The sequence below is a fragment of the Anas acuta genome, chromosome 1, assembly GCF_963932015.1.
Source record: "Anas acuta chromosome 1, bAnaAcu1.1, whole genome shotgun sequence".
In the NCBI taxonomy this organism is placed as follows: Eukaryota; Metazoa; Chordata; class Aves; order Anseriformes; family Anatidae; genus Anas; species Anas acuta.
The window spans coordinates 118,161,903-118,173,342 of NC_088979.1; the positions used below are offsets into that span (position 1 = coordinate 118,161,903).

Here is an 11,440-nt window from a genome sequence, read left to right on the forward strand (position 1 = left end):
TTTTGCCTACTGTGCCTTACTGCCCCGTACCGTAGTTCTTGACTAGCTCGCTTTCTTTCAGAGGCTGACCAAGCAGGAATTCTGGCAGCTGGTGCACCAGAGCTATGGCTCTGAGCTGGGCCTGAACACCGAGGAGATGGAGAGTTTCCACTCATCGTCTGAGGACAATGGGCAGTCTCGGTAAGAGGAGGTTCTAAAGCTTACTGAAATACTCGTGGAAAAGCACTGTCCTCTTTCTTTGAAATTGTTTTTCCAAATTGCTCCTGTAGCCTTACTGGAAAGGATAAACTTATAGTGAAGACCTGAAGTGCATGAACTGAACTGCATAAAAACTTAATTGTGCTCATTGTTTAAAATAGTAGGAGCACAGCTGAGGCCCCTTAGGGGAGGCAGATATAGGTAGACCTTGCTGTCCTTGGATCTGCTTGGGGGGGAGGGTAGGATAGCTTAAATATCAACTTTTTTTCCTGATAGTACTTAGTCAGGACCTATATGCCCTTAAACAATACGGAAGGGCTGAATGGAATGGAGCTATATCAGATGTTTTAAGCCTTTTTCTTTCCTCCATGGAGACTAAAACGCTTGTTTTGCTTTGTTCTTCTGATGTCTGAGCTCCTAGCTTGTTTTTGTATGATGTTCAGTTTGAATTAGGAAGCTAGAAGAAAACTAGATTGTCTTTTGAACTGTTTTACTGATTTCTCAGAACAAATGTGAATTAACTTATGAACAGTTAGTGTAATTCTAATAGCAGGGCTTTAGTTTGATATCTTTATCTAAATAAGCATGACTCTCTAAAACTGAACAATGTAACTTGCATTTCCTGTTCAATCCTGTATTATCTATGTATGTTTGTTAGGAAAAGTAAATTCACTGCAAGCTTCAAAAGATGTCCCATTAAATACTTCATGGTTTTCTACCTGTAAAAAATGCAGTACTTTGCAACTCAGGAATAAGGGATGCAGGAAAAATCTTACCTCAAACTTTCTTCAGATGTCTTCTTTCCAAATTTGTTATAAGTTACTTCTGTTTCCCATTTTCCCACAGTACTTACTTTCTCTAATTGACCAGTGCTCACTTTTGCTAACCTAACAGGCAGAAGCTGGATTTTTGTGTGGTTTAGGGTGAGGAACATGGCCTGAGAGATTAATAAGCTGGAGGAATGAGTTAGTAGTTTTTAATGTTAGCTGAACAGCCATGGTTTGAGAGCAAAAATCACACATGAAAAGCTTTCTCAGATTTTCTCAGCTTTTACAGCTCCAAAGATACCTTCCTTTTTCCTTTGGACAGATCCAGTGTTTGTGATGAACCTGGAGAAAGGGATGACAAGCTACCTAAAACAATTGGTTTAGTTCGGGAACCCACGCTTCAGACAGAAGGAGAGTCCCTCAGCAGACATGCACTGTCAGGAGTAAGTGTTGACCTTTGTGCTATTTGTAACCAATAATCATTTATGCTTGCATATCTGTAAAGGTAAGAATGCATGGGGTTGTCATTTCTAAAATTCACTGGAAGTTCACGACAATTTAAAAGGTTTTCACATCAGAAATTGGATATGAATATTGTCAGATCTCAGGAATATATTCAGGAAACAAATACTTGTATAAGATGTTGGTGTGAGTTTCAGCAGCATCCTGTTGCTAATTCACTGCATAATCTGACCAGAATGCTGAGGTTTTGGCCTTGATCTTCCTAGCTGTAAAAAATAAAACTGTTTATCCACCTTCCTATAGACCCCATGCATTCTTATATAAGTGCTTTTTGAAAGAAATGCTTTTGTTTGCATTCTTAAAAATGCAGATATAGATCTCCTCATAAAGATATCTTGTACATGAGGATATTATTATCCTCATGTACATCCTGTACATTTTGGAGATCTGTTGGTCAGTTGCTATGAATGACTAAAACCTTCCTTCCTCCCCCATATCCCCTAAATTAAATTTTCTGAAATGTTTCAGAAAGGGAGGGGAGAAAGCACCATTGGAAGGTTAATAAAACAGTACAGGCACGGCTGTTTCATTCATGGTGTTGAATGAATTTGTGAATGTGACTGGCTGCCTGGGAGGGCAGGCGCATTAGTAGTGCTGTCTGAGGTGTGCGCAGCATTTAGCACAGTTCCTGGGGCTCCTGTGTGCAGTTGTAGTCCTAAAAGGTTACAGACATTATCTCTTGGTTAATAGGTACCCCAAGGGAATGATCTGGGAAAAGCAAACAGAGCACCAAAGTGTTTCACTTTGCTCAGGCTGGGAATTTATTTAATTGCTGCTTCTGCTTTGAAAAAATTGAGGAAGGGGAAAAAGATGCTTTAACAATCCTTACTTTCATGTAGTAGTTAATTTGGCTTGCTAAAACTGAGGTTAAGTAGGCTTTAAATAGTTCTGTGGAAATCCAAGTTAATGGCTAGAGACTGATACCCAGCAAACAATACTGGTATTTGTCAGATATTAAAAGCTTAGTTATTAGGGTGATGGGTATCCCTCATGGAAATCCTAGGAGTATAAAACAAGATTTTTGGAGAGCTGTAGGGGACATTGGAAAAATTGTGGATGCTGTTGGACTTTAGGCTCTTTGGGATAAGTAAAATCTACCCAGGTAGCCTTGATTTGGACTTGCTTGAGTCTTGTTTGCACAAGTACAAGCCCTCTTAAAATAACCGCTCGGTTTGGAAAAGTGCTTTTGTTTACCTACTGGGTGTCACTCCCAGAGATCTCTTGTAGGTGCCAAATCTAGTTGGGCATGTTGGTAAGCAGGAATGCACAGGGATGGGATCAGCAAGCAGGGAAAAGTGTTAGGATTCTCCCTTGACTTGCCTGCCTTTAAAAAGTTCTCTAATTGTGATGTAAAACGTCAGTCTCGATAAATCTGTTCAGTTTATGGTTTTACTGTAGCTAAAACACGTCATGTTTGTGTTGAGCTGTATGTGTCATTTGGTGTTTCTTAAGCATGTTGGCTCTCCACAGCTCTGGATTGCAGCGTATGTTGCAGAAGCACAGGAGCAATAGGAGGAGACGGGATGGTAGTGCTTAAAAAGCTTTTATCAAAAATGATTGCACTGATGACACACCACACAATTGCCTTCCAAAGGCTGGAGGGGAAGAGGCTTAACTCCTCCCTTTGTGCTCTGACAGGCAAGGGAAGTCCAAAAGCTCTTTCCAAAAGAGATCAGAACTGAAGGAGGGGTTGGCTTGAATTTCTTGGACTGTCTTGGAAAAAGGATTGTCAGTAGGCAGCTATTCATAGCTGATTAAAGAAGGTGGGTGTGTAACACCGCTTGTGGCTTGTCTGCTTCTCCAAGCGCAGGTCACCTCTGTATGGAAACCACCTTCTTCTTTCTAGGCTTCCTTAGAAGGCTCTGTAAGGTTTCTCTGTCTCAGAGCCCTCTGTTAAAAACTAAAATGCATTGGCACAGAGCTTAGTGGTCTTGGACTGGCTCAGGAGGCAAATGTGCATAAGGAAGAAATGTTCCATTTAATTCTGGTTCGCAGATCTTAAAATCAGTAATCTTTAATATAAAAATAAAAAATAAAAACAAGAAAATTGAGTTGATTGCAGGATATTCCAAAAGCATCAGCATGATTTTTTTTTCCTTGACATCATGAAGGACTTATTTACCTAGAAACTGACACAGATCTATAAAGGTTTCACCACTCCTAGCTCCCTCCTCCTTTCTCTCTGTGCTGCTGGAATGTTTTGACATTGAAGTGTTAGTTACTGTCCTCGTTCCTGTTGTGTGCCTAACTTCAGGCGTGGTAGCTCCTTTCAATAAGCATGCATTTGTTAATCGATCTGCTTTGCTGATGCAGTAGTCTTTCCTTTTTTTTTTTGACCTTGAGGGAATATTTTTACTTGCTTCTACTGCAGTTGAATTCATGCCTGTCTCTATTCTGCAGCCACCCACCTTCTGCTAATGGCCTTCGGTTGCACAAAATGGAAAATGGTCTTTATTTTTTGAAAAAAGCCAAGGAGTACAGGAAGTACACGATGACTATTCAAGCGGCGGATGCTCTTGTTTTATTTAGGCAGTGCTGAATAATCTTTAAGGATGGTGGTGTTGCAGATGAATTGGAGCTACTTGCTCGAGGAGACCTGATCTTGTTTATCACAGTCCACGTGCTGCTGCCTGTGGGGGCTGTGCTATTCTGGATCCCAGCTGTTCCACTGGAGGCAACGGGAGCTTTGAAGGGAGGCTTAGAATGAAGATTGTGGCTCATAGCCAGGCTTTTTGGGTGGCACTCTGAGATGTATAAACCTTGTACGTGTGGTTTTGCCAGCAGTTACTTCTTGAAGTGTTCAGTGATGCATTCTGGTAGGTTTAGCCCTCAGTTGATGTAGTTAATGGTTCAGAGCTGCATTGATTCAGTGACTGATGCTGTGGGGGATGCTCTGCTTCTATATTACAGATGGCAAATGATATCCCATTGCTTTGTTTCAGAAAAGTAACACTTTATACGTAGGATGGCTGTAGACACTATTTTTTAACTATTCTTTATCAAAGGCTACTGGAGCCCTACAAAATAAGAACACACTCTCAAATATCTAATTATGATGATCTAATCCTGGTGAAGAAGGGAGATCCTGTCTATTTCATTGTGCTTCCCCTCAGGGTTGTTGGACCTCTTCCTAAATTGCCAAAAAAAAACTGACCAATAAAAAGTAAATAATTATTGTAACCTAAACATTAGGTTAATGAGTTTATAAATGCTAGCATGGATGCAGGGAAGGGGACCAAGCTGTGCAGGTGGATGCAAAGGGACTGGGCAGGGAACAAACTGCCCCTTTTAGGCAGCTCTTGGTAAGATGGAGCAGATAAGTTTGTCCCTTGCTGCTAGGGCAAAGTGAAGTCTGAGATAAAGAAGAAAGGAAGCTGGCTGCTATAGGGGAACAAGGGAGAAAATTTAATGCTTGACCATGGGGTAACTGAGCTGGTAGAACTTGTGGCTTCCTTTCTAAATCTTTTTCTTTGCAAGTAACTTGTTTTTTAAAGGGTCTGTGTTTACTGATAGATTTTTTTTTTTCCCATTGGTTGTTTCAGGTGGAAGAGTCCCCGACTGAGACGCAAATAAAGAAGAGCCCTCTTCCATCATCAGAAAGAAAATCTGTTAAGCTAGTCAGGAGCAGATCTTTCGAAAAGTCCTTGGATCTGAATGAGAATGAAAATCTTCCAGAGAAGAGCAGTGCCTCAGACAGTGAAGAAGGTAAATCTTTCAACAGTTAGAAGCAGTAAGACAACCCTCCTCTCGTGATCCTTCTCACTTGATGGAGCAAGTTAGAGAACTTTCTGGTTTTGTGACATTTGTTTTTGTTTCATACAGTTGTAAGAAAAACACCTTTGTATCTTAGTTTCTGGAAAGAAACGTTGGGGTGTTTAAAATGAAAACAAATCGATATTTTACTTTTTTACATTTTGGTGGACGAAGAGTTGCTAATATCTTAGACTGAAAAAAAAATCTTGACAGTGTGGTGTTCACTTTCCACGTTCTCGTAGGTATTTTAAATGCTTTTCAGTTTATTTTCACTTGTTGGGAATTGAGGGAAAACACTTCAGGCTCTTCTAATTCTCCCCACCCCCTTACATATTTTTTCTTGATGCTTACGGGCTTCAGTGTTACTGATGGAGTAAACTGAGGAACTTGTTGAAAGTCCAGACAAGACAACTTCCCAGTTCTCAGGAGCATTATTCTGCATGTTCTGAATCTTGTCTGAGGATAAACAACCTTAAATACATCCTAGAGTAGACCACACTGCATACCACCAAAGCTAGCATCTTGATGGATCCTAACACATCATCCTCTTGATGTATACCTCATTATCTAGTACCAGGCTAGCAGGAGCTTGGCTACCGCAGCAATGTAGCCCTTGTAACTTGGCAGTTGCATGCTTCCTTTCCTCTTTTTGTCCTAGAAGAGAGAAGTACGGCTGCGTGTTTCATTGTGGCTTTGGTAGGAGTGTATTTGCTATGTCTTGGGGAGAGGGTGAGGCCAGAACATGCCTTGTGCCCAGACTGGGTGACAGTAATGTGCAAATTTCACTGGGTGCTTGTTCTGTGGTCCCACAGCAGCCCTTGACAAGTTCCCCCTCTAATATGAGCTCTTCCCTTATCATGGGGAGCTCTTCTGTGCAAAACCCATAGTTTTACAAACATTTCACAGAAGCTGTGGTGGGTGTTCTGTTGAATATCCTCATTTTGGACTCTGTGAACACCTTTAAAACAAAGCCCACACAACCTGAGTCAGTTTCAAAGTCTGCAGTGGCATGCAAATGAAGGACAGAAATCCTCACCAGGGCAGCTACTTCTGAACACACTGCTATTTTGCTTTCATATGCAAAGAGAGACCTTGCTTTCATTGCCTGTTGCCAGGAATAGAACAGATCAATTTGAGGATGGTTCTTAATCTGGCTGAGAAACTTTGTGTAGCATCTTTTCGGTTAGAATTGGCAATGGAAGGTGTGTGCAGGTGCTATCAAGTTGGGATTGCTGGAGTGAGGAAAGCTTTCAAAGCCGTGGATTGATCTGGCCATCTGCAAGGTGTGAGCTTTGCCTGAGGATGTACTTTATGTTTCAGTTACCTTTCTCTTTGCTCCCCAGCGCTGCTGCTGCTTGCTGGTGTAGGGATTCAGCTTGGTGGATGTCAAGCTGTATCATTTTTGTGAGTCTGCGTACTTGAATGAGTTTCTAGTTATGCCCCTATGCATTGAACGAGCTTTACACGTTAACTCAGTCCCGGGTATATCTCTTAAAGCTGCAGAAAGTTTCAGTTTTCTGATGTTTTAGCTATTTTGGATACACTTGGATTTTTAAATGGTGAAGGTATCCAATGAAATGGGTTGAAAATAGTCCTGCTTGCCTAAATGATAAAGCAAATCCCAGCTGTCATCCCTGTGCTGGTGATACTCAGCAAACAAAGCCTATTAAACTGGAGATGTCCCTTTAAAAGAGGACTGAATTCATGCTGCTCTTATTTCTCCTCCCTCCCCCAAGATGAGTCTCCTTTATTCGGAGCAGGATTTTCTAGTCCCACAACATTAATCTTTTCTTGCAGATCACTCTCCTCATGCTTAGAATTTTTTTTTCTTCTGTTCCCCTGCCTGTTTTCTATTGCGATTGCCCCACACTCCTAGAAGGTGAGCTCCTTCATTCAGATGAAATTAGCTTTCCCACACAGTAAAGAGTTACCCATGCAATTAATCTCTCTTGCGTCCTCTGGCTCCTGCTCAGGCTGCCCATGGAGGTGTCCTGGCAAATAAGGTGAGGGGGCAAGCTCGAGACTTATTCTCAAACTTCATGTCCGCCTGACACCAAAAGCTGGAGTGCCAGAACCTTGGCAGCTCCTTGTCCTTCATGATTTTCATATTGGAAGGGGTCTCTCACCACACACCACTGGCTCAGTGACCTGTACCTTGGTGTTTTAGTTTGGTTTCATAAACTGGAGTATAAATCTTGGGCCATGACAAACTCTTGGCTGAGACAGAAGTTAATATCTGCAGTCTCAACGATAAATTTCAGAAAAGAAATTTTAGCTCAAGCACAGAACGCGTTCCCAATATAGAAGCATCATATTCTGAGTTTCCTCAAAGGACTGCCTGCGTTGGGTATAGGGTTTCTATATGCAACTATAATGCTCAGCAGCATCAAATGCCTCGAAGAAAGAAGGGAGAAGTAGGATATTGAAAAATACTGTCAGAAAGCTTTACTGTGTATGGGGGGCCTCATAATTCCTGACCTCCTTGCTTGACTTACTGTGGTGTTTCTGTGCGCATTAATAACCACCCTAAACGCGTGGTCTGCAGGGGAGCATAACTGCTTGTGCTCTAATTCTGGGAGGTGGGTGCAGTGGTGGTGTGGCTTTTCTTGCTGATAGGGATATAGGATGTGGAAGGGTTGAAAGGAGTTCAGCCTGCTTTTTTTTTCAAGAGCTGAAATTGTGGATATACAGTGCATGTACAGAAGAATAGCCCTGTTACCTTGCTGACATTATAATCACAATATTTAAAGCACCTAGTCTGTTAAATATCTGGCTGCCAATAATCTGTTGCTTTGGGATTTGAAGGAATATTTGTTGTGAATTATCTAAAGGCATAAGGCTTAAGCTTTCCTTGTGATCAGGAAAAAAGCTTGCACTGTCACAGTATTTTTCAGTACTTCCCCAAAGCTAATTTGGTACTTAGCCTTTTAAAGTATAGGAGAGTTATTTGGTAATCACGACTGCTGATGCGGTCTTGAAATAGATGGTGGCTGGAAGATGTTCACTCTAGGAATTAGTTTTAACAACTTGATTTCAGGTGCATCTGTTCTAAGTCTCTGACCTGTGCATTATTCTCAGTGTGCAATATTTCCCCCTCCATCCCCAGTGGCATGGAAATCCCAAACAGCACCAAGAGTTGTGTGTGTATGTTTTTTTTTCTCCTGCTCCTCTTCTAGCTCTGTGGAGTGGGAGAATCAGTCACCTCAAATCTTTTTGATAGTCTGTTCTTAGTGTTCTAAGTCTGTTCTTAACTTTTTTTATTTGCTTACGGTATGTGTTGAGCTTCGCAAGCTGTTGATTGTTAATGGGAATTGAAAAAACAGATTTATTTTTTTTCCTGACTCCTCTACAACTCCTTGAGGTTTTTTTCTTTCTTGTCTTGCACTGCAGATGTTTTCAAACCTCTGCAATCACTGGTGCATAATGGTATTATATGCAAACAGCATTACACAGCTTGCCATACAGTGATGAAAATGACCTTACAAAGTGCAAGGCAGCAGTGGGGGAGGGAGCAGACTTGCTGCCTTCTTGCAGAACCGGGACACTCAGGGTAACATTTGCTTGGGGTTTTGGGATCCCTAGGGGTCGTAACCTAAAATCAGAGTGATTTCATGTTCTCTTATCAGTTACTCCAATTCATCTATAAATGTTTTCAGGCTGAGCGAGTTAGTGGCTGATAATTACATACTGCTAAGAACAGCACTAAGAGTTAAGGAGTTAGACTGATATATGCCTGGGAATAAAAACACTTTTTCATAAACAGTATTTCTAAGCTAGTTCTAGGTAGAAAATACTCCATGTTGCTCTAGAATTGTGATAACTCATACAGGTAAGCTTCCTACATCTTAATTAAACCAAAAAAGACAAATACGTATATTTGTAACAAAGTCAAGTGTTTAAAGCTTTCTATTCTGTCCAAACTGCAAGTGTATAATCTGAATATTTATTTAATCTGTACATTTATTCTTGCTATGCTGCTGTTGGTGCTCACTGCTTCATGTGGGATTCCTGCAGCTAAACACTGAGAAGCCCAGATGGAAGGGACTTAAAGTTTGTCAAGCTCTTGGTATATGCAGTGACCGGCTCCTGCAGGTGTGGAATTCAGAGGCTTTCATACACACGTTTTTCCAGGCCTCTTTCAGAAAGCCTGGAAACGTTTCAGATAAAATAGCTGTTTAAACAGTAGTATCTAAAGTAGCTGATTAGCCTGATTATATCAGCCTAGTTTCAGCTTGGGTTTTCTGAAAATACTCTTCTGCGATAACACCAATTTTTCAGGAGCTGAGAGACTGTAACTAAAAACACTTTTCAATACATGCTTTCATGCACTTGGCAGCTCGCTGACTGCTCCTTACAGAGCTATAACTAGATAGAAAAAGTGTAGGCAAATCAGCTAACAGGAAACTGCCTATAAATTAAAACATTATAGATCCATGGATGCTCTGGCTGTTGGACTTGAGCCTTGAGGAGAGGCTTCATGCTTGAAGAGTAAAATATTCCAGTAGCAAGGTCCAGACCTTAAAGTAATAATGCATGAGCTTTGAGTTATCTGCAGCCTGGCTCCATACAAGCTGGCTGATGCCCAGTAGTCAAAGGGGATGGCAGCATCAGAACACCTGAAAGAACACCTGAAGCTTCCTCTCCTTCTCTTAGCAAAAGAGGGGAAGTGGGGAGTGCATTTTGAGATGAGGTCTGCAGCATCGAGGCCTTGCTAGCTGAGGTCACGTACAGTTCACTGAGTTTTGATGGAACTAGGCTCACCTCAGAGAGGAAATACAGTGAAAGTAAGCTGAAAACCCAACCTGAATTTCTAGCTTCCTGCAGAATGTTTCAACACAGCTGAATCTGTATTCTAGCAAATAAGGACTGCATGTTGGTTGGTTAAATAGGTCTCAGAATGCCTGCTGGCTTCCTGTCCCACCTTGGAATTGTATCAGCAGAAAGCAGCACAGGAAGGTCATCTCCCCTGCAAGCATAAAGATATCACTCACGCTTCACTTTGGGGTCATGCTTAGGGTCCAAGAACTTTTTTGGAGACGTGTGTGTGTAGTGGGGACTTCTAACAGGCTGGAAGCAGTGCTGGAGCAGCATCAGAACTGGGTTTCACTGCAGACCTGTTATGGTTATTTGCTACGCTTGCATTTATCGATACTGACTGCTATGAAATCATGTTCTAAGGGCTGTAACCTTCGCCTGCAGGCGGTTTGTGACCTGTAGCATGATATTCAAGCTACCTTTGTTTTGGTTGCTGGCAATGACCTTTGATAGCTCTGAGAACTCACTCATATCAGTTGAAAGGTTAGGCGTCCTGACTTCTGTTTTGCTTCCAAAAGCTTTATTTTCAGACATTTTGCCTGGTTTTGGTGTGTGGGGTTGGGTATTTAGGATTTTTGTACACTTTTTCTTTTTTTTGGTAATAAACTAGAATAGTCTTGTTTCTAAAGCATGAGCAGACAGAGTTGGGGTTGGCACAGGAAACTGCTGTCCCTCCAGGATTATGATTCTGTCCCTTATCTATTGAGAGAGTGGCTGTAACAGCCACAAAGCTGACTCATGCCAGCAACCAACAGGCAGCAGAAACAAAGCTCAGTGCTGGGACCACAGAACACCTTTGGGGTGCTTGGTGGTGGTTTGACATAGGGAGGGTGATAAAACATCCTGGTGTGCTTTGCAGCCCTGCAAAATGGAGCAGGGTACTCCTTGTGTTCCCCTTGCAATAGGTATGGAGGAAGGAACACTTTGAGGAAAGGTCTGTCCCTGGTCTCTTGGTGTGGACAGTACCAGCAGTACAGATGTTATAAGCAGAATTTGGATATTAGCCACAAGCAAAAACAAAAACTATTTATGCTCTCACTGTCCTGCTTGCTACGCACATGTCCTTTCTCTAATAGCCACACATTAAATGAGGATTGTGCTGGCTCTGTCTTCTCCAGTGTGTCCTGTAGGATCAGTAGAGCTCTGAAGGCAAAATTCAAGCAATAAGATCTTGTGATGTTGATTTATCAACTTGTACAGGGAAATAGTGAGAGGTGGGCTAGAAAACCAGCTCTAGACTTTGCTCCCAAAGACCACCTTACTACAGAAAAATGTGCTGCTGTCACTTCTGGGTTTCTGAGAGTAAGAAATAATTGCTGACGCAAGCTTGGGAAGGATATGATATAATAAAGCTTAGTGCTATTAAAAACAAACAAACAAAAAAG

General features: G+C 41.7%; 1 protein-coding gene across 8 annotated transcripts in view; it reads left to right on the forward strand.

Annotated features, from left to right (window-relative positions):
• The window catches only part of GRAMD1C (GRAM domain containing 1C), a 48,891-nt gene that overhangs the window by 27,568 nt on the left and 9,883 nt on the right, over window positions 1-11,440 (forward strand). For all 8 annotated transcript variants that reach the window (XM_068696903.1, XM_068696921.1, XM_068696913.1 and 5 more), the window contains 3 exons: window positions 62-180; window positions 1,288-1,408; window positions 5,030-5,192. In XM_068696903.1, the coding sequence (XP_068553004.1) occupies window positions 62-180; window positions 1,288-1,408; window positions 5,030-5,192 (403 nt within the window). The remainder of the gene's footprint in view (window positions 1-61; window positions 181-1,287; window positions 1,409-5,029; window positions 5,193-11,440) is intronic.